The 23560-nt window shown below is 41.4% G+C and overlaps 1 protein-coding gene across 6 annotated transcripts; it reads left to right on the top strand.

Annotated features, from left to right (window-relative positions):
- The first annotated feature begins 14 nt into the window (after nucleotides 1-14).
- On the top strand, nucleotides 15-9911 carry GSTK1 (glutathione S-transferase kappa 1). 6 transcript variants are annotated; one of them, XR_009819629.1, is made up of 9 exons: nucleotides 15-1002; nucleotides 1642-1723; nucleotides 2488-2616; nucleotides 2954-3054; nucleotides 3466-3498; nucleotides 7081-7197; nucleotides 7709-7802; nucleotides 8771-8930; nucleotides 9619-9911. XR_009819629.1 is itself a non-coding variant. In XM_062006322.1 (8 exons), the coding sequence occupies exons 1-8, from the start codon at nucleotides 796-798 to the stop codon at nucleotides 9666-9668; spliced, it is 816 nt and encodes a 271-aa protein (XP_061862306.1). In that variant the 5' UTR covers nucleotides 16-795; the 3' UTR covers nucleotides 9669-9911. The 6 variants fall into 6 exon arrangements, 2 of the variants coding, with proteins under 2 accessions (XP_061862306.1, XP_061862324.1); XR_009819627.1 differs by having other exon boundaries at nucleotides 3463-3498; XR_009819628.1 differs by lacking the exon at nucleotides 9619-9911 and adding an exon at nucleotides 9134-9612 and having other exon boundaries at nucleotides 3463-3498.
- Nucleotides 9912-23560: the final 13649 nt, after the last annotated feature.

The raw sequence follows: 23560 nt of genomic DNA, 5'->3' as shown, positions 1-23560 counted from the left end.
CGCCTCGCCATGGAGAAGAGCACGAACTCCTCCCGGCTCCCTGCAAAGCCCGGGCGCCTATCCTCACCCCGCCTCTCCCTTCCCAAGGCGGGCTTCAAAGGAGTGACAGCAAAGCGCAGCTCGCAGCTGCGTTAGGACACCCGTGTTGACGGATCTGCACTAGCGAGTGAATTTATCTACCCGTGAATGCAGATAAGCAGGCACTTCTTTATTATGCAGCGCTGGGGAACACAGAGGGTATCTCCTCCAATTGTGCTCCGGTGTTAGTTACAGCTTTCAAGGGCTTTATACATTTGCCAACAAAAAGCATGGATGAAATGTCCATATTTTAATTTGCCCTTTATCTTGATTGGTTCCTAACTACTAGAAAACTTCTTAGTATCATAGTGATTGGTTAAATGCTTATAGAAAGAGACCAGTCCACTCGCCCCATCCACCTACATTGGCAACAGCTAAGTTTTTCCTAACAAACACCTGCACCAGGTATCTTGTGATTATCACATATGGAAAACTAAAGTAACAATAGTTATTGCATTAAGCGCTTCTTTCATAGTTTGCCTCACTGTTAAAGGTCGTGTCGCTATGACAGAGGAATCAGATCACCTGGCAAACACTATGAAGAAAATGAAGAAAGACCACTTTTTTGCAACTCTTGCTGTTTTTGCAATTTAAAGGAGTACTTAATCGTCACGTGATTAAACTATTTGCAAGTGCTTAGCTAGTTAATTAAATTATTAGTAAGTGCTTAACAAGTGCTTAGCTAGTTAGTGTGGTGTTAGGTTATTGACTAAAACAATGGTTTATCTGCAACACCCGGACCTTGCCGTCTATTCAGCGACCCTGAACACAGCGGGGAGGAGGAACTGCGCGGGGAGCGGCCCCTGCTCCGAGGCGGAAGGGTGGGACGTCCCGCCTCCGCCTGCACCGGCCCTCGCCGGCCTCGGGGAAGTGCTGGTGGCGCTGCGGCACGCAGGGGAGAGATGGCGTCGAGAGCGGACGGAGGCAAGTTGAGGCGGACAGTTGTGGAGCTCTTTTACGATGTGGTGTCCCCATATTCCTGGCTGGCGTTTGAGGTGAGGCGGACGGAGAGAGAGGGGGAGAGGGAGGGAGGGAGGCCGGCTGGCCGTTTCCAGGGCGCCCCGCCGCGGAGGCACGGGCCTCCTGGCCGCTTGCCCGCGCCGCTGCCTGTCGTTCAGGAGGTGTCTGAAGGGCAGCTCGCCTTCCCTGCCTGCTGCAGGCAGAGCCCTTCCCGCTTATGTTTTTCTTTAGTTTTCTTCCTCAAATCAGGGACATAACGGAAGCTTTTCCCGGCCAGATGGCAGCGTGGCCTGTACAAATTTGGGAATTACTGCCGAACGTTTTGCTTTAGGGTTAGTTTTAATGTTTAACGAGGTCCGCTCTTTTCCTTATTTAAGCCAGCTTGGACTTGTGTAGTTGTAATACAATTGCGGCCCACCCAGCTTTTCTATTATCAGAGCTCTCTGCTAGGATCCAGTAAAGGCTTTTAGGTGTGTCACTGATAAAATAGAAAAGGATTAATCTGCAATGTGTATTTAATGCCTTAGCTTATTTCTGGGCTGTATGGAGCATTGCAGACATCTCATCTGACTGTTAATCTATCACTACTTCTTTATGTTGTAGGTGCTGTGTCGGTACCAGCACATCTGGAATGTTGATCTGCACTTTCGTCCAGCTTTCCTTGGTGGCATAATGCAAGCAACTGGTACGCAATACAGGGAGAGTAGCTCTACACGGAAATGCCTCCTTCACTAGTAGGGCACTAGTCTTGGTGAGTGCTGAGCTCACACAGCCAGCTTTAAACCAAGTTTTGGCACTGGTAACAAGTTAGCTGTGGGGTTGTAGAGCTCGGTAGTCACTTGAGAAGTAGACCCCAAGGAATTTCATATTGTTGCAGCTTAAACAGCCACTCTTTGTCACATACAGTCTATGCCAAAGTTCAACAATTCTAAAATAGAATAATAATAATTTCATATGGAATATTTTCCTAAGATTTTCCTGTTGAGTTCAAAGCAGAATTAATTTATAGAATGCTTTTAGTTTGTAATAGGCATGAAGGATCCAAGTACACCGTAAAATAGTCCTTGTGGCGTTATTAGAACAAATCAGTCACTGAGACTTGTAAGTCATGAAGTTTAAAAGTCTCTGCATTTCTTTACCCATGCATTATTAGTTGTTTATCTTAATCTGTCTGAATCAATATAAATCCCTGCTAGGACATTTGCCATCTTGGTTTAAAACTGATTCTGCTAACTTAAGGGGCTCATCTGTGAAAAAGCAGAATTGAAGTATGTTTACATCCTAGCATTATCTTTGGAAAAGCTGCATATTTTTCAGTAAGTCAATATGAAATTATACTCCATTTTTTAGGCATGTGTATGCATAAAGTCTCATTTGTGCATTTTTGTCTTGTCCAGTGTTGTTATTACAATAGAAATGAAAATCTCAAGAGAACTTTTTTCCTGAAAGGTAACAAGCCCCCAGCAATGTTGCCAAAGCGTGGAGAATACCTCTTGAAGGATATAAAACGGATGGCAAAATACTACCAAGTGCCTGTACAAACTTCAGAAAATATCCTCGAACATATCAAGGGTACAAGTAAGTAAGAGACTTAGATTAGCTGGTATCTTTCAGCTCTAGCACTTTTGGTTCAAGTTCTCCCTGACCATAAAGGTGAAGATGAATTCCCTGTCCATAGCCTCTTCCTCTCTCTGTGAACACTTCATGTGTGCATCTTTAAGCATAAAAGGAACTTCTGAAGAATTATGGTTGTGAATGATACTAGAGTGGAAGATACTGTGAATAAACATAAGCTTTACTGTTTGGGGACTCTTGCAGAGAAGACCATACTGTTCTTAGGTAACACCTGTGCAGAGAGTGTGTGTTCCTGATCCTGTGCCTTGTTTCACTGTTTCTGTCTCTCCACTAATCCCAGGCAGTCTTGGAGCCATGCGCTTTATCACAGCCATTGATATTACACAACCACAGTACTTGGAACCCTTGTCTAGGGAGTTCTGGATACGTTTCTGGTCACAGGTCAGTATTTTATGAAGCCAGCTGCCTGATTCTTTCTCTGGCACTCTTCCTGTCCCGGTGTTCAAATATGGGATTCGAGCAAGAGAAAGAAAATGTCTTGTAATGAAAGGTCATAGCAGGAAACTTAGAGTCATAGTATGTCAGGAGCCATTACAAGAACAGAATTAGCATATAGTCAGCTTAGTTTCCCTTCCTCTGTGTTTGGTGAGCCCTATGCACCGAGTGGATCAGTAGTTCATATGAGAAAGCACTTAATACATTAGATTGGGTGACTTAAACTTTTTCGGGAGAAATTTCTCTAGCAACTAGTATTGGCTTTATTTCTGTATTTTTAGAAAAATTGCTTTCAAGTCCAAACCTGTGTGTTTGTTCTTAAGTACTGAATTACTTGTTTCATTCTTTTACTAGCAGGAAGATATCAGTCAGCCAGAGAATATATTGACTGTAAGTATCTCATTTTGTTGGTGCTTCTGTATTGTTGCTACAAGTTCTTATTGATGCCTTGGATCGGTAATAGACAGCAGGAGAGCTTAGTCAAATGATCACTTACAGTTTTACAAAATTTCATCTAGGAAAAAAAAGTGTACTTAACTTCCCTAGCAGCAGTTTAGAATGTTGTCATACTTTGAATGACACTCAGAACCATAATCTCATTTCTGGGGCCAATCTTGTTCAACGTTTTCATCGACAACCTGGATGAGGGAATAGAGTATACCCTCAGCAAGTTCCCTGTTGACACCAAACTGGGAAGACTAGCTGATTCCCTGGAAGGCTGTGCTGCCATTCAGTGGGATCTTGACTGACTTGAGAGTTGGGCAGAGAGGAACCTCATGAGGTTCAACAAGGACAAATGCAGAGTCCTGCACCTGGGAAGGAACAACCCCATACACCAGTATAGGCTGGGGATCAAACTGCTGAAGAGCAGCTCTGCAGAGAGAGACCTCGGAGTCCTGGTTGATAATAAACTAACCCTGAGCCAGCAATGTGCCCTTGTAGCCAAGAAGGCCAATGGCATCCTGGGATGCATCAAGAAAAGTGTGGCCAGCAGGTCAAGGGAGGTTCTTCTCCCCCTCTACTCCACCCTGGTGAGGCCTCATCTGGAGTCCTGTGTCCAATTCTGGGCTCCTCAGCTCAAGAGGGACAGAGAACTTCTGGAGAGAGTCCATCACAGGGCCACCGAGATGATCAGGGGAAGGGAACATCTTTCATATGAGGAAAGGCTGCGGGAACTAGGGCTTTTTAGTCTGGAGGAGATTGAGAGGAGATCTTATTAACATCTATAAATATCTCAAGGGTGGGTGTCAGGAGGTTGGGACATCCCTCTTTTCTATAGTAGATAGTAACAGGACAAGGGGTAATGGGATGAAGCTGGAACACAAAAAGTTCCACTTAAATATAAGGAAAAACTATTTCAGTGTTCAGGTGAGGGAGCCCTGGCACAGGCTGCCCAGAGGGGTTGTGGAGTCTCCTTCCTTGGAGGTCTTCAAGACCCGCCTGGACATGTTCCTATGCAAACTGATCTAGCTTCTGCAGGGGGATTGGACCTGATGATCTCTAAAGGTCCCTTCTAACCCCTACCATTCTACGATTAATTTTGTTTGTTAATTCATATATTGAGATACCCAAGAGGAACAAGGAATTATCTGTTCATACATTTTTTATAAGGTATGAACAGTGTCTCCAGAATGCACTGAGCCTTTGATGCAATATGAAATCTTCAGGTGAAATGCAACACTTTAGGGAAGTTGACTTTCATTGGAGAAATGGAGCCAAGTTTTAGTTTAAGTTCAGTGCTGTGTTGCCCTTTTACATGCTTAGAAATTGTATTCTAAGCATGTAAAGAATTGTCCATGCCTAGTCCCTCCTATCCAACATCCCTGTTTGAAACCTGAAGCTTGCAGTCTTGCCGTTTCCCCAGAGTCTAGACCTTGCAAGTCAGCTTTATCTTATTGTACCTTTTTCTTTACCAGAATTTCAGCAAAGGTTTGCATTTTGCCTTTTTCAAGACGAAAGATCTGAAGGATATAACCAAACTGTGGTGCGTTAACCTTGGTAGGCAGCTAAGCACCGAGGAGCTTGTTTACTTCTTCCCATAGCCCAGTGAGACAGGGGAAGAGAAGAAGAATAAAACCAAGAGAACTTTGTGCATGAAGATAAAATTGTTTAATAAGCAAAGGAGAAATGGAAGAAGACAGAAAGAGGACAAAACACATGATGCAAAGGCAATCATTCACAGCCTCCCATGGGTAGACTGCTGCCCAGCCAGTCCCCAAGCAAAAGGTGGCTAACCTACCTGAACTTTCTCCTCACTTCATATTGCTGAGCATAACATTATATGGCACGGAATACAAATATCTCTGGTTATAGTTCAGGTCATGTACCTTGTTATGTATGTCCCCTCCCAACCTCTTGTGCATCCCTGATCTATTGAATGGCAGCAGGGGTGTGTAGGGGGTGAGAAACAGAATGGCTTGACATTGTGCAAACACTTTTCAACAGTAACTAAAACATTAGTCTTTTATAAGCATTGTTTTGGTCTCAGGCCTGAAACACCAAACCACAGGAGCTTCTGTGAAGAAAATTAACCCCATCCCATCCAGATTCAGTACATAAATATATCTAGAACATCCTCACATAGTCTCTGAATCCATCATTATTTAAATAAAGCTAAAGCAAGCACATGCAGAACTTCAGAGAAATACACTTCATACTGAGAAAGATCACTATGTAATTTCATCACTGTTTGGCAGTTTGTGAGTATCCCCCTGTGTTCAGCAAGGCAGAGAGGTAGGCATCACTATGTTTGCTTGTCTCTGTCTTCATTCACCCCCGCAGCAAGTAGTAGAATTTCTCTCTTCTGGAAATATGCCAGCCAAAGGCAAGTGAGGGGTCCCTCCCTTTCATCTGAGTCTTTACAGGTGAATTTGTTTTACACATCAATTAGAAAAATGGAGTGGTGTTTACTTGATACAGTTCCTTATCATTTTTTTACTTCTCTTTTTTTAGTTAGCAGTAGTGTCACATAAATTACTTAGAAGTGTATATTCTTAGAATCCTGCCCCAGTCTATTTAAATATCCCTTCTGCCCTAAAATGGTGAGGACTAGGTATATTTCTGTGTAAATCTTGCACTCTAAACACTGTGGCTACAAAACATATGAGGTTCTACTCCCATGCTGCACTTGTTAACCTCCTGTTTGAGCAGAGTAAAAAATAAAACAACTCATAATCTCCCTGATTTGGAAGTAGGGGAAGGTCCTAGAACGTGAAGAGAAAGGGAGGGATGGGGAGAGGGAATTAAGGGAAGGAAGATCACTAACTGCTGCATGTGCAGGATTACTGATCCACATATAATACTGTATGCATTTTTCAAATTGGGTTTAATGAAGAAAAGGCATGTTGTTCAGGTTCATGGCATGGGCATGGATTTTTCTGTGAAAATTTACTTAAATACATACTTCCAAGTAACTGCTTACAGGAAACTTCCATGTTATCTGGTAAATACTGGACCTTTACCTTTGGCCACTTTATCTCATTTCTGTGTGGCAGAGGCATAGAGGAGGCTAAAAAAGTAACCACTCAGCATCTGTTTAATCTCTCTGAGTTACAGTCTCTTTCATGCAGTATCACTTCTAGGTCCTACGTTGGCATACTTGTCACACAATTCTTGTCTTGGTAGGCTTATACTGTAAGATTTTCAGAACAACTGGTTTTTTGGTGGGGAGTAAGTTATCTGAGAAGTCAATGGATCAGAGGTTAAGTGGCATTTTTGTCACCTTCTATGAGTGCAGATATGGGGACTGGAAGTTTAAAATATCCCTTCTACTTTGTATCTGAAAGTTGATAAATGATGAATGGGTTTGGAATAAGCAAGCCAGTTGTGCAAGAAGGGCTTCAAGGGTATTTGGTAATTTTTTTGTTTGTAGTAGACTTTGGGTGATAATTTTGAAGACTAAATTAACTAGACCATTATATGAATTAGAATACATGATATTGGGGTACTTTTAATTACAGGATCTTTTCACAGGTTGCTGGACGCGCTGGGCTATCATCAGAGCTTGCCCAGAAACTACTTGAAATGATTTCATCCCCTGCAGTGAAGAACCGACTGAAAGACACAACAGAAGAAGCAATAAAATATGGGGTGAGATGCTTCCAATGCCATTTGGTATCACAGCTATGCATTCCTTTTCTATTAAGAATACTGAGCAGAAAGCAACAATGGAAGGTGATGATTAGAAAGCACAATACAGACCATCTCTCTTAGGAGGTCTTTGATTTTTGAACAAGTGAAAATAACTCACTGTTGTTGGTAGTTTCTCTTGTTGTCATCAGGGAAACCAATTCACCAATTGACCCATTCAGCTTATTCCAGCTGGACTGCAAGGATGGGGAGCTACAGGACCAGTACTAAGAGATACCATTTATAGCTACTTGACATGAAACTGTGGATTTATCAGGTTGCTTTTTTTTTGCCCCTTCAAAAAGTAAACAGGGGCTCTGCAAAGTCCCCTACTTTCTGATGGCTCTGAAAGGAGAAGGTGAAGAGGAGGAAAAAAGTCAAAAGTTAATGCTTTTTATTTTAAAGATTGATAATGCGTCTGCAAAAATTTCTCTCATTGTAACATTCTGTTTCATCTCCATGGTGTCAATAGGCCTTTGGGATGCCTGCTATTGTGGCACACTTTAACGAGAAACCTCATCTCTTTTTTGGCTGTGATCGTTTAGAACTGCTAGCCAGTGTTATAGGTGAGTGTACCTAATAACACCTCTTCTGGTTTCATGCTTTCACACTTTTTCAGTGGAGTATGTAATACAGCTAAATCAAACACTCTTAAGGTCTTTCAAGTGTTAAATAATGTTGCACGTCTTCATGGGATGGAAATGCTGACTGGAATGTATCAGTACAGTTAAAGTAACCAAAAACATACTCCTTTTCCAAACAAGAAGTAACTTTGAGTTCCATATCCTCTTTCAGTATGTTTCAAGACTTTGTGCACCACATGCTATTCTCTTTAGTTTCAAAAATGTTCATGTTTAACATTAAGGCATTAAGACTATGGATGATACTGCATTTTTTGTAGTTTTGAGATTTTTACTTTATATCTGTTCCATCTTAACAAAAAGCACATTATCACAGCTCCCCAGTCTGTAACTTGCAATTACCTAGCTATACAACTTCAATAGCTACTCATATGTTGACCATCCTTCTTTTGATTTTTTTTCTAGTAATAGAATACAAACTTTATTGTTTAAAGAGAATTGGAATAGGTTGTGATAACTAATAAAACTCAGTTATCTGCGTTTACACGAGTTAGAGGGCATTGGACTATTGATCTCAAGATTTGGTATCTGAGACGTCACTAGAAAGACGTCATGTAGTAAACTATGAGTCATTTGTTGATAAATTTCAGCAGAAATCTTAATGACAATTAAAATTAGTCATAAGCTTAAACAGGGATTATTTTTGAGGCTTTTGTTTTTTTATTTTCTGGGTGGATGACTCATTCTATTAAAATGTTCTTGATGAAAATTAAAGTGAGGAAGATGAATGCCTAACATCCACTGCGATTGTGTTCTGGTTTTGTCTGGGATAGAGTTGATTTTCTTCCTAGTTGCTGGTACAGGGCTGTGGTTTGGATTTGTTGTGAGAATAATGTTGGTAACACAGGGATGTTTTGGTTGTTGCTAAGTAGTTCTTTTCTTAAACTTTTAAGTGAGGAGGTGCACAGGAAGCTGGGAGAAAGAATGGCCAAGACAGCTGACCTAAACCAGCCAAAGGGCTATTCCATACCACAGAACATCGTGCCCAGTACCTAAACTGGGGGAAGCTGGCTGGAATGGGCAGATTGCTGCTTGGGCATTGGTGAGGGGGTGGTAAGCAACTGAACTGGGCATCACTTGGGTTTTTCCTTTTTTTTCCTCTCTGCATTTTCTTTCTCATTTTGTTACATTATTCTTCATTGCAATTATTATTTTAATAAATTGTTATATTTTGTTTCATTTTTGTTGGTAAACTGTTCTTGCCATAACCCATGAGTTTGATTTTTTTTTTTTCCCTGATTTTCCTTCCCACCCAGTTGGGAGCCAGGTAGTGGTGGCTGCATGGTGCTTAGTTGATGGCTGATGTTAAACCACAACAGTCACTAATCCTAATTGGAATGTGATGGCCTGTTTTCTAGTCTCAACTCCAAGGACTTCAACAGATTTTCCTTTTGTTTCTCTGACTCCCCTGCCTTCCACTCTTCTTACTTCAGCCCCTCAAAAAGGTAGTCCTAAAAAGCAATGGCTTTACCCTCATGTGGAGTGCCCCAGACCTGCAGAATCTCTCATCTGTGACAGAGGAAAAGAATTATTTTGTTTAGTTACAACTGAAGCTGTACAGGGAAGGATTTACGGAGCTGGCTGAAGGATGATAAGATATAAACCTCTAGTTACCCTTACCATCTGTAGTTACCCTACAAAAGAGGAATAGAAACAGTCATCTTATTGCAAAAATGTGACTGGCCAATAACCTTTATATATTAAAATTTAACCTTCTCTTTTGTGCTGGTTTGTCTTGCAGGGGAAAAATGGCTGGGACCAGTTCCATCAGTTCCAAACTCCAAGATGTGAAAAGTCAAGGGGAAATATATAAGAATGAAAAAATACATGTCCATGGTCAGTCTTCAGTGATTATCTGAATGTATCCAGTTTTATGGAGAGATGAATTTCTCATCCTTAACAGCTCACTCTTAATCATGAAGCTTTTCAAGGTTTGTCAGTACTACTAATCTGGTGAGTTGTCTACCAGTACAAATTTGCTCCTTTTCTTTCAACAGATTAATTATTAACATTAAAGATTAAATATTTAACTTCTTGCAGGCTAAACATTCTTCTTTTCTGATTAGTTCACTTTGTCTTACCCTAAAAGGATGAGGTTTAAATTGTTATGGGACTGTGATCTCTGGATTGCACCAATGTTCTTGGTTGTGCTTTAGAAACATGCTTACATACAGCCTAAGAGAAGCTGACCACATTTTTCTTTTAAGTTCAAGGTACTACATAGACACTAGAAGCACAGGACAAGGTATTCCCACTCCCTTTTACAGACTGGCAATTGGAGGGGGCAAGAGAGAGGGAGGGACAGTTCAAGCCCAAAGAAAAATCTAGGGAAGCAATCAAGTATTTCAAATGGAAGTGTCTCCCCTCCTGGATGCGCCATGCTCTGCAGTGACTGACATTTGAGGAGACCCCCACACTCACATTCTCAGGCACCAGGCTCAGATCTCGCAGGGCTTTTTAATTAATGCCAAGTTTTACCGTAACGTCTTTGCAGGACAGTGGTGGGTGAATGCCACTTAAGTTTAGTTGGTAGCTGAACCGTGCTGTGTTTTCCTCAAGGATGGCCTAATTGCTGCCTGTCCAAAGGTGAACTGGATGTGGCCGAGAGACTTCCCGTTATATAGTCTGCAGAAGGAAAGAGATGCAAACAATAAAAGGAAGGAATTTCACACTGAAATAGTTTAAACCTGGCCCGTTATTGGCTGAATTTGAATAACACACTCAAATAAATTAACAAATTAATTAGATTTGTATGAGACAAGCCTCAATGATTCTCGGCTATCCCTGACCCATCACTAAAGGAAGCAGAAGTAGCAGCAACTGGAATTCCTGGTGGGTTTTTTTTTATGAGACAGAAGAGGCTACATTCATTTAGGAGTTAGAACAACAGGAAAATTATCATGTCCATGGATACAATACGTTTGAGCCTTTTGAACCACATTAAAGAATTTTTTAACCGTTTCCTCTCCTGAAATTTGCTAGTCTCCAATCTATACTATTAAACTGATTCTGAAGTTGTGATAAAAATGGAATGACTGAAACATCACTTTTAAGACAGATCTCCCCAGTGACCGCTGCCTTTGGCGGCACTCTGTCAGAAATGTTGAAAATGTGCTTTTGTGGAGGTAATCAACTCTGGTTAGAAAGTGGGGAGAATGCAAGGAACATCTTGAAATAATCTCATGGTGGAAGCCAGGGTCTCACAAAACTTTGTTTTTCGAAACCAGCTTGACTGAAAAAAAGTCTTTGTGGCAAAATGCTGTTGCTTTGGCAGATGGACCAAATGAGGTGGACCTTACAGGTTGCTCTGTTTCCCACAATGATCTTAAAGGCCCTTAGACCTATTTGAAATTAGTGGAAATTGAATGCTCAAGGCTCCTACACTACTGAGATAAGGGAAATCCAGAGTCAGGATTTTCAGCCACCTGCCCTTCCCTCCCCTGCCCCAGCAGGATGAGGAAAATCATGGGAAAAAAAGTAAATTTCACAGGTTGAGACAAGGACAGTTTAATAACTGAAATTAAATAAAATATAACAACAACGGCAATAGGAGTAATAAAAAGGAATATAATAGAGATAAATAAAACCCAAAGAAGGAAAAAAAAACCCAAAGAAGACCCTAAACTAAGTGCTGCAGTTGCTCACCACCCTCTGACTGATGCCCAAGCAGCGATCTGCCCCTCAGGGCCAACTCCCCACAATTTATATACTGAGCACGATATTCTGTGGTATGGAATAGCCCTTTGGCTAATTCAGGTCAGCTGTGCTGGCCATGCTCCATCCCAGCTTCTTGTGCACCCTCAGCTTGCTCGCTGGCATGGTGAGAAGCAGATAAGGCCTTGATGCCTTCAGCAATGAGCCAAACAGTCCTGTTTTACCAATGTTATTCTCAGGATAAATTAAAAACACAGCCCTATACTGGCTACTAGGAATAAAATTAACCTATCCCCACTGAAACCAGGGCAAAGCTCAAATTAAAGGGTACTGGAAGTGAAGAGACAAGACCAATAGCAGCTGATTATTTGTTTGGCTACGAAAAATCAAGAGAACACAAAGTTTGACAGAGTAACTTCTCCTTACCTGCATGTTTTCAACAATCTCAGACAAGTCCACAGTCTGTGAAAAGGAAAAGGCAACACAGAAAAAAATTAACATTTGCAGATGCTAATGTTATCTTCTGCAGTAACCCAGGTTTTGGCACAGGAATTACTTGCTCGCTGAATACAAGATGGAATTGTTCTTCCTTAACCAAAATCATGGACAATACAACTGGACAAATTGTCTTCAGCTTGTGTTGCAAAAGCTTGACCTGCAACCTGATCAGACACACTTCCAGCGTGACAGACTACTGACTTGATAGAGTATAACATGAGAAATGATTTAAATGTAGGATTCTCACAGAAGCAGGCAACTGTTACACGTGCACGCAGAAGAGCTTGCTTGCAGTCATTTCTTTGTCTCAGTGGTTCAAGGCACACTCCAACTGTGAACCAGAGGAATGTGGACTGCCTTTACCTTGTTGCATACAGCAGGAGTGAGAGTACATGGAAAGCCTTGGATGGGAGAGTCTAAGACATCAGGCAAGCAGTGCAGCCCCTCGTCAGATCTCCTGCAAGATACAGAGGTAGAAGGAGAAAAAAAAATTGTAACTTTGTGAACTCAAGGTGCCAGTGCTTGCCTGCAGTGCCTCCTGTCTTGTCTGTGAATCACAGAATCATCAGGTGGGCTGATGAGGAAGCTGTCACTTCCTGTGAGATTCCCTGAGCTGTCTTTACTTACACTTGCCACCTGAAAACATCCTGGATACATCAGCAAAAATCTTATGGCCCTGACTGCTCTGTCTCTGTTCAGACACACTGTTTTCCTCACAACTGTCATGACTAGTAGTCACAAGTGGAGTTTAAGTCAGGGTGAATGTCACATAGGTGGCACAATTGATAGGCATAGGTGGCATAGGGAACAAAGCCCCAGTTTCAAATACAAGGGACAAGACTCATCCTCTTTGTAAGACAATCATGAATACATTTGTTATGTGACCATATAGCATAATCATGGATTGCTATCCTCTAGCAGTTAGATGCATGACTTTTACTGCTTCTATGCTAAGAGATCAGTAGCTCTAAGTCATGCAGACTCTTGTTCTGAAACCAGAGGTCACATTCCTTGTTGTATAGAAATACAACATTTTTCCATAATTGTGAAGCTACAGGGTACTACAAGCACTGAGAATTTCTATTCCCAACAACTCACTGACAACTCACAATTCATTTTAGTAGCCCAGTTGCATCATGTAACTCATTTGGAGGCTGATCTACAACACAGTAACACAGTGCTTCCAAAGCACAGATTTCTCCTCAAATTCAAATGAGATACATATAACACATCTAAAGATTCATAACAGGAGGGAAGACATAGGAATGAGTCTTGACATCCTGAAATAAAACATTAGATAGCAAATGTATTTTAAATTAATTTTACTATTATTATACCAACACATGTATTACTTATCATCTTCTTTTTTGAAAGATGTTTGGGATTAAGAAAAATGTATGCCCAAGGCGGTGTATGAAACGTTGTTGGTTTTTTTCTTTTAGAAATCTGGAGTTTCTGTTCTGTGAGCCCTAAAAAGTTAAAAACTTGATTTGACAAATTCTCATTTTCAGAAACTAGTGATCTCTAGAGAAGTGTAACAGTAGAATTTTGTGCAACTGGATGCCCTGGGGTCTTGTTGTAGGCTACAGTGTTTTTCTTTAGGATGTCACTGGTTTGAACCCCAAATCGTACAGCAGAGATTAAAATACACACCTGCATCATGGAAAGCTGGCAGCTCCTACATGAAGTCATTGTGGCCAGTCCTGCCTCTGTTCTCTCACTATAGATTCATCTCTCTTCTTTGGATTGACCACAACGCTTCATGCACCAACTACTCCTCACCGCGCAATCCTAGTACAGTTCTATTGCCAAAATTACTCCAGCAGATGCCAAAATCACCAGTCTTATGCATTTAGAGATGTTCTCAGTTCTGTAATTCTACCAGATGGGGAATATTCTGAGGGACTTAGTAAAAATCTAGGAGAATGACTTAGATTTTATCTTACTTTTTACAAAATACCACAAATAATTGGGGCTATTGTAACTATTGCTTGAAAATCTATTTGTGAATTTTGAACTTCTGAGATGAAAAGCACTGAGCTTTATTTACAGAAAAAGAAAATACTTTTCAATTTGAAACTTCAAACCCTTTGACCACAGAAAAGCAGAGTAGAATCCTTGTGAAAAAGAAAAAACCAATTCTGCAGACGGGGAGAGGCATGTATCTGTACAAATGTATATTTGCTGAAGCTTTATTTTTAGGGAATAGGAACAAGGGGAAGCAGAGGGCCTGGAAAATGCTGAAGATTAAACTAGAATTTTACTAGTGACAGTAACCAGTGCATTAATTTTGAGTAGGTAGCCGTTTGGCCACTGCTAGACTCCATTCTCAATTCTGAAATGGATTAAGAACCACTTTTACAGACCTCTAAGCCACTATCTTCATGCACACAATTCTGCTCACATCCTTTATTCCTGTCTGACAGTATTCTCTGCTATTTCAGTTTGGGGATCTGTCTATACAGCACTCTTAAAATCATTTCCATCTACTATAGCTGAGCCAGCTCAATAACCAACTCAAAGTAAACATTTGTTCTAAGAAAAACACAAATTGGCATTGACCAATTTTCTACATTCTTTCACCCATCTTTCGTTAAGTATTCCAGAGCTACAGGGGATTTGTTGCGCTTTGAAGAGACAAGTGCCCCAAATCCTTTGGTAACTATTTTCCTCAAAAGTTCACATGGAAGCAGGTGTATAGCTATTGTGACAATATTTGCTAATGTGGAAGCCTTCCAGTAGGAGATACAATACGGCATAATTTGCAGCTAATAATGGCAAAACAGTCAGTATAACTGATATCCCATCCTGATCAGTGATTCTTGCAACGACACACCAATATGTTTTTTAAATCCCTCACTAGAAGGGATGGGTAACTCAAGAACTGAAGGTAATCTGAAACAAAAACAGGCCTGAAACATTCACATCTCGTGACAAAGAGCTTCTGTTCTTTCACCCCCTTGTTTCTCCCATATTTACCAAATACAGTTTCTAGATATTCAGTGAAGACAGCTGCAAGGTTCCTTTTTCTTTGTGCAGGGGTTCTTCTTCTTCTTTGTTGCGCGAAACAGGAGTGACCAGACACTAATATGATGTGCATCAGCTCCCATTTATTGTCACATAATCATCACTTATATACCTTTTTCAAATGCTGTGTACGTGCTACAATTCATGGCAAAAAGTTAATACTAAGCATCACACGCTATGCATAAGGCCTCAAAGTTTCATTTTTGTAACAACTTAAACGCCAACCTCGTGTAAAAACACCATCCTTATTGTGCTTAAAACATCAGCCTTATTGTGTCTAAAATACCACCCCATCTGTTCGGCCTTCAGTTAGTTTTCTCTCACACTATGGTTATGCTTACCTTACATTTAGTTAACTTTATATTATTGTTAGTTACGTATGTTACAATTTATTAGTCAAGTACAAGCAATCATACAATGCTAAATTGAAAGCTCTATTCAGTCTTCTAACAATGCTTAGTTTAATGTCCTGTCCTATCTTCTTGCTTTGACCTTGTTTCTGTTACAATCTGCTGTTTCGGTTTTCCCCTTGCTCGAGCTTGCTATCACATAGGCATTCCTTTCTGTCCATTTTTGCTGTAGAAGGCAATTCAAAGACAAACTGCTGACTTTCTCCATTTCTGACTGACTCCATAACATTCATTTTAGCCCAGGCCCCAACAGACAGCTGAAAAGATAATACAAGCAGCCTTATTCTACTACCAGCTGTACAACTTTGAATTTTGCTCACACACAGATTCTTAACATTCAAGAGAAGGCATTCCCAAGACAGAACTAGGAAAAGGAAGCAACTACTGCAGAAAAGAGGCAGTTTGCTCTCAGATGGTCACAAAAATTTCCTGCTGATAGACCAACTTCCAGATAGGAACCTCACTTCTAGCTGCACTCTCCTTTCAGGCTGCTGGGGAGCTCCTGCCCCTCCTTCTAGAGTCACTGCTCCAACTCCTAGGCAAGTCCATACTGCATGCTCAGGATCTTCCTCTGTCTCTTCTTCCACTGACAAAAGACACGTGCAAGGTATCGAAAAGGCCCAGAAGACCCAGCTAGGTCTCCCTCTCCACCAGGTGCTACCCTGCAGGAAAGAGGGCTCCAAGGGAAACTAATCATGCCACGCATCCGCACTCCCACATCCTGAGAAGTCCAAACTGAAAAGCCCGTCCACTCCGAGTGAGGCTGGAGAAATGCAAGCGAGCCTTCACTCATGTCCTCTCTCTCCCTTCAGTAAGGGGAGCACTCGCCATTCAACCAGAGCGCAGCCTGGAGAAGGAGGGTCTGCAGCCACACTGTGGCCTTCCTCTTCTTGGCTCCTGGCTCTTCTAGGCAGTCCCTAAAACCCCTTCCTCCTGTTTCCGCAACATGGGGGACGAGACTTGCTCCAGCACTTCACCCCAAACGCCTTCAGCTGCCCTCCTGCTCGTCCCCGGGGTGTGGGGGAATGGCTGTGCTCCAAGCATGCCTGCTGGGCCCTAGGCCAGCCCAGGCCGCCCAGTACCGGTTCTGGTACGTACCCTCCCGCAGGCCCCAGCAGAGAAGCAGTGCTCCTGGGCAAACATGCTGCACTGCTGTGTGGAGTTCGCTGCCGCTTTCCCTCCGCTGGAGCCTCCTCCTCACCTGCCTCACCACGGAGAAGGGCATGAACTCCCTCCTGGCTCCCTGCAAAGCCCCAGCGCCCACCCCAACCCTGCTGCTCCCTCCCAAATCAGGCTTCAAAGGAGTGACAGCAAAGTGCAGCTGGGCCTGGACCCTAGCCTCAGCCCTGGGAGGAGGCAAGTTGGAGGGAGAGACAATGGGAGATGGGGTGATGACTCCTAACCTTCCTCTGCTGTAGAAGGTCAGTTCCCCCTTGATCCCACTTTCAGAGGGATCCCTGGCTGGTTCATAGCCTGTAGGAGAAATTTGTCTGGGACAGCTGAACTGAGGAAGCTGTACTCCGGGTTGTCAATGGTGGTAAAATATGTGGTATTGGACAAGGACAGCAGAGGAGTCCCTTATTCAGCTCTGCAGTAAACTATCTCCCCAATCTCTCAGTATCCAGTGGGAAAAGTGAGCATCAAGGCAATCGTTCACAACTTCCCATACTCTTCATGAAAATATTAAGATACCAAATCTACTGCCTAATACCAGAGGCACTAGCCTTTGGTATTTGCAGCTGATATACATCAAGTACCACAGAAATTTGGGTCTATATCCCCCTTATGAAGTAGCTCGCTGATCTAACATGTAAGCTATTCTCTAGGGACACTCAAGTTTGGAAGAGGCAGATACCCTTTAACCAAACATATTTGCATTCACTCACCAATAGATAGTTGTTCCTGATAAAAACTGAGGTTGAAAACATGATATTCCATTGCAAGAGTATCAATATACTGAAGTTTAAATGAGAACACAGAGCTCTTCAAGATACTATTTTTTTCTCCTCTGAGTCCTAATTTCATTCCATATTACAATGTAATGTTTTATCTTTACATTAAGGCCTAGAAAGACAGCTACAGTCTTATGCCATGTCAGCTTCACACTGACTTTGTTCAAACTCATCAAGGGGACGCTAGAAAATACAAGAAGAGACGTAATTTGACAGAGGAGCCAGAGAGCTAGGAGAAGGTGCATCGGAAGAATGAAAGCAGACCACAGAGACACCAGACAGAAAATATGAAATAGCTGATATAGATGAGCAAAAAGAAAAATAGAGAAAGAAAGCACCTACATCAAAGTTTTAGGGATAAAAGTACAGCAATTTCATCCTACAAATTCTACTAATGAAAGCTCTCGATAGAATTGATTATTACAGGGCCTTCAAGGATCTGTGGGTGGGAAAAGAGACTGTAAGGAATCAATGTAAGGTAGATGACAACTTTGAATGAAGAAAGGAGCTACTTTATGTTTTTAGGAACTTGCTTAGAAGCCAGGTGTTTCCATTTCCTCTTGTCTTCCTTTCTTTTCTTTTTTTACCCAGTAGATCTGATACTGGATTACAGGCTAACTCACACAGCTCACCTCCTCGTTCCACCCCAAATGCTTCCCAGACAGGTCCAAGATGCTAAATATGGCAGCTGCTCTCTGCATGAGCAGTTCTTACTCATTCACCTGAATCTCTAATCAGCAATGTGTCTGGGACAAGGCAAAGAGCCAACTTTCTGCTGCATCCAGGAAGGAGGAAGAGATGTTATTTTCTGCTGCCAGAGAGGCCCGCCAACAGCAACTACTGCCCTCCCTCACCATAAGCTGCAACGGCAAGCCTGGTGTCCTGGTTTGGGCTAGGATAGGGTTAACTTCAATACAGCAGTAGGAAGGGGTACAGCATGGGCAGCTGACCCAGACCAGCCAACAGATATTCAATACTATCCTGACGTTATGCGCAGTACATACAGGCAAGCAGCTAGTCAGGAGGGGCGCTGCAGAACTGCGGGTTCAGCTGCCAGTTTGGAGCTGTTGTGTCAGGTCCCAGGTGGTGAGCAACTGTGGCACACACCATTCCTTTTGTATATCCCCTCATTTACTGTTATAACTGTTTTTCCTGAACCTGTTTCTTCTTATTTTTGTTCTATTAAACTGTTCTTATTTCAACCTACGTGGGTTTTTCCCTTTTTTCTATGGTTCCCCTCCCTGTTCCACCGGGAGAGGGAGGAGCGAGTGAGCACCCTCATGGCTCTTTGTCCCTGGCTGGACAAAACCACGACACTTGGCCATGGTGAAAGCAAAGTATACAGAGAAACCCAGGTCTTTCTGTCATTCTTTATTAGCTTGCCACTGTGGCCAAGAGGCAACTGTACAAAGCTACACTAGACTCAGCTTTCACTTAAGTGCCTCACAGCTTTACCTAACCTCCTAGGCAACTCCACTTGTGTACAAAGCCCTCAAGACCCACAAGGAAACCAGCAAACAATTATTAAATACCATAATTACTGTTCTAATTAGCCTCCTTTAGCAATAATCCTATGAAAAATAATTTTCACATGTAAGCAAATCACAGCTCCCCCCCACTTATGATTGCTCAACTTACAATCAGGCTAACAATTGTTACTATTTACACCGCTGATGCAACAATATCCCCTAATATAAGCCTTTAGTTCTACTAAGCAGAGTCAGTTCCTATTGATACTTTCATTTTTCAATTTTTTCATTCTTATTGCTACATTAGCATTTTATCTTGCTCATATAGGAAAAGTCTGTATTAGCTGTAACACAGAAACTGATGTCTGCAATTTTATTAATTGGGTTGTAAGAACATCGGAAGCTCCACAGAAGCTGCACAGTACCACATAAAGACAGCAGCATATCCTTCAGTGGTAAACTCTTTAGGGCAGAACTGTATTTTTTAAAATGTTTTATATTATACAATATTACATTCATAATCTGAAACTCCTAGATATACCCACAGATAAGAGTCATATATGTTTTCACATCAGCCGATTCCACAAATCTATGCACATCCCCAGCTGGTGAGCAGATGGAGACAGGGAACCCAGCTGCACTCCTTTCCTTGCAATATCAATTATTCACATAGGTTGCAGTGTTCTCCCTCCCTCCCTTTCTCTTCCACTGCCCCCAGTGGAATTGAGAGTGAGCAGGTCTGTACTGTCATACTTGAAAGTAGAGGTCATTGTCAATTGAACAGCCAGCCTGTGGAGCTGCTGTGCTCTTAAGCTGAGAAGACTGGTCCTTGGGGAAGGGGTCAGACCGGCAGCTCCAGAGGTGGAGCACAAGGAGATCTGTACACCCTCATCCTGTTCCCTGCACTTCTAATCCCAGACCTGCAGGGATAACCTTTAAAAATAGGAGTTGAGTTGTTTGGTGTTTGTTGGTTTGGTTTGTTTTTTTTTTCTCCTCACAGGAAATCTCATTTTTTAGTCTTCTCAAGTATAATGGCAGTTATTTAGTGACAGTGAACTGGGTCATGCAGATTCATGTGTGTAGATTTGAATAGGAAGGGAAAGTAGCAGACTGAAAAAATCTGAAAAATGCTTAAAGAACAGATTTAGTCCCATAGCAAAGGAGGTGAAAGAGGATAATCTGATGGAACAGGATGACACAGCACTTCCTGCATGAACTGATGAGTCATGAGACTACCCTGTGGATTAGAATGATTGTTCAGTTTTTATACATAATTAATGGATTTCCTATACAGTACCAGTTTTAGGTGATGATAAAATGAGTTCTGGCAAACTTGGGTGGAGGAGTTGAAAGCATTTTGCCTTTGTAGAGGGCCATTACCTACAACCGGGCGAGCTTTAGATACATCTCAGAGCAAAATTAGGTTTAATTAACCACTCCATTTAGAAGTGGAGTAACTCAGCTTGATTCATTCTTGTCCCCGTCGGTGTTCTGGGGGGACCTCCTACTAGGTCATCTCAAACACCACGGTAATTTCTTTTGTGAATTCTTCTCATGACTATGTAGAGCCATAGCAGAGGAACCACAGACACAAAAAAAACCCCCCGAAAGAATAGTTGGATGCTCAAACAGTATGTCATCATTTGCTTTCCTGTCCTATTCAACTTTTCCCATACTTGCAAGAATATCTGCAGAAATTTTACCAGAAGTAATAAAAGAGTTCCCTGAAATTACATTAACAATAAAATGAGTAATCAAAATTATAGGTATTCCAACTTCAGTTGTAAGACTCCTGAAAATTGTCAACTCTTTTTAAAAGGGCACTGTAGTTGCTTGTATCTACAATTGTTTTTATTTATGTTCTTATTTTTGAAACTTCATGGGTCAAGCTTTATCAAGCTTTTCTCCACAATTATGCAGGCTGGGAATGCTTTATTTTAAATAAGGAAAAGCCAGTACCTTTTTGTTTTCATACAAACATGGGAACCAACAAGTTCTATACATAGAACAATGGCAAATTTCCAATAGATTTGTTTTATGTAGTTCTTATGTAGGTCTAAGAATGCTGACTGAGTCTGCTGGAGCCCTTACACCTTCTTTTGTGCTGAATCTTTGGTGAGGTTCACTTTACAATTTTTCCCTCTTTTGGGACTCTTACAGGAATTTTTTTCCTAGAAAAAAAAATGCCTGGATGTTTTCCTGCGCAACCTGATCTGGGTGGACCCGCTTTAACAGGGGGTTAGACTTGATGATTTCTAGAGGTCCCTTCCAACCACTATTATTCTGTGATTCTGTGATAAAGTAACAAAGAAAATGCTTTTTCACTAACCCCCTGTGAATGCCTATTTGCATAGCTGTAACTGAAATGTAACACCCGTTTCTCCTGAGGCAGAAAAGGAATCGCAATGATTTTTTTCTCTCTGAGGAGTTCTGCCTTTATGGCACAAGTGGAGCAAGGCACAGTGAACACTAGTAATAAAAGTAGTAATAAAACTAACACTGAGCAAACTGTTCCCTTTGAATGAAGAACATATAAGGCAGAAAATTTTAAAAGGATCGCTGTTTTATATCTAGTTTTCAAGCAAAAAATGCCTTTATTAAAGTAGAATTAACTAATTTTTTCTTACTTATTTCTTTTAGTACCAAGTTATCTCTCTCTGGCCTTCTGTTCTTGAATTGTTGTGTGGCTTTGCCACACTTGCTTTATGTGTGTGTTATTATGTTTATGTGTGTGTTATTATGTTTATGTGTGTGTTATTATGAGCACTTTAGGCTGGGAATAGGCACCAAGAAGCATGTGGGATGCTGCGCCGCATTTGTTATAAATCACAATGCTCAGATTGTGATCAGTACCAGTGACAGCAGTAAACTCTTTTTCTTCAAAGCATAGTTCAACAGTAAAATGGTTATTTGTCTAGTAACACAGAATTACAGAATCGCAAGGGTTGGATCAGACCTCGAAAGATCATCTAGTCCAACTCCCCTGCCAGAGCAGGACCTCCTGGAGTAGGTCACACAGGAACACATCCAGGTGGGTTTTGAATGTCTCCAAATAAGGAGACTCAACAACCCATCTGGGCAGCCTGTGCCAGTGTTCTGTCATCCTCACAGTGAAGAAATTATTCCCTGTATTTCTTTGGAACCTCTTATGTTCCAGCTTGTACCCATTGCCCCTCCCCCCATTCTTCCACCCCATTATTTACTGAAAAAAAATGAAGAAAGTGCAATATTATACAACAGGAATGTAACAGTGCCTCAAGGAGAGACACTAGGTCCCACCTGTGATAACAAACACTGATAAATTCCTGCTCAGGAAACTACATTCTTTGGCAGTAATTTCAACCTTTTTCTCCTCCTCTCATACCTATTTCTTTTCAGTCCACAGTTATTTAGTATTACAGTAAGTTGCACAGACACTAAATTCTAACCCAAGAAAGCTATATTTTAATGCTGGGTGGTAATTCACAAATATTTCAGGTGTGGTTTCCTAGCAGAACCATCTAATACTGTTGAAAGGAAAGGGGAATCTATTCTTCAACACAGAAATAGGCCACAAGGTCCTTTCTCTTCTCTTGTGGCTATACTAGTGCTTCCTTCACATTTTTGTGACTGTTAGTTTACTAGCTGAACAGAAAATGAAACTTTTTTTCCTACTAACTTGGTTAGTTTTATGCCTTGTTAGCAATTCAGAAAATGTCAGGGAGGGCTCCAGAGCATAACAGGTTTGGCAACATAAGCAGTGAGAATACATCAATAGAACCAGCAAGAAAGATAGGGAATGGGAACATGTTAATTTTTCTCACTGCATCTCATGTCCTTTGGCTGAAAACTTTTGTGTTTTGGAATAGCAAAATGATATCTGGAGAAAAAGACTGCAAATACTGTCCTATTCTAAAGCAGCCCAGTGTATACAGGTCTTATTTTCTCTTATTTCCAGAGACAACTAGTACAGTCTAGAATGTCAGCAAATGATCTTTCTGTGTTCTTTCAACTCTTCTCAATCAATTCACAGAATCACGGATCCCTTAATTTAATCCTGAAACTATTTCTTTTTGCTCACTTGCTCTATCCACACTAGGTATTCCACTTGATTCTTCCACCACATTATGGCAGTAAGATTTTAACTGCCCTTCCTCTTTATCTTTAGTCACAGTCAAGTTCTCTTCTCCTCTATCTGATCCACATTAGGAACTTGAAATTAGCACAAAAAGAGAAGCCACAGTAGTATTCCCTTTAGTAGCATTAGAGTCATTAGAGTGAATTCCTTCAAAAGAGTACATACTGCCAATTATAGCAGAAGTACTGCAGCGTACATTGATTCTACACAAGTATAGAAAGCCCCTCAACAAAAAGTAAACAATATAGATCCAGTTGGGCTCTGATATTAACCTAACCCAGCCACAGAAAGTTTTACCAATGCTAATGAAACCTCACAGTTTTAAAGCCTCTGCCCTAAGAACTCAGAATAAAAAGATGAGGATGTTTCTAGAGTTCACTTTGTTCTTTGCAGAGAAAAACCTCAGCACGACATAAGTAAATTTGAAAGGCTATAGGGGAAATAAAACCCCTCATATATCATAGTCTTAGTAAACACTTTTCAGTATTTTTCATGGCACCACTTTGTTAATTTAAAATCCTTGAGAACTTTAGGCTTGAAAGCAGCCTTGGAAATA

Source organism: Colius striatus, chromosome 1 (genome assembly GCF_028858725.1).
Source record: "Colius striatus isolate bColStr4 chromosome 1, bColStr4.1.hap1, whole genome shotgun sequence".
Taxonomy (NCBI): Eukaryota; Metazoa; Chordata; class Aves; order Coliiformes; family Coliidae; genus Colius; species Colius striatus.
Note: the sequence above shows the minus strand (reverse complement) of the source record. Positions and strands in the feature narration are given on the sequence as shown.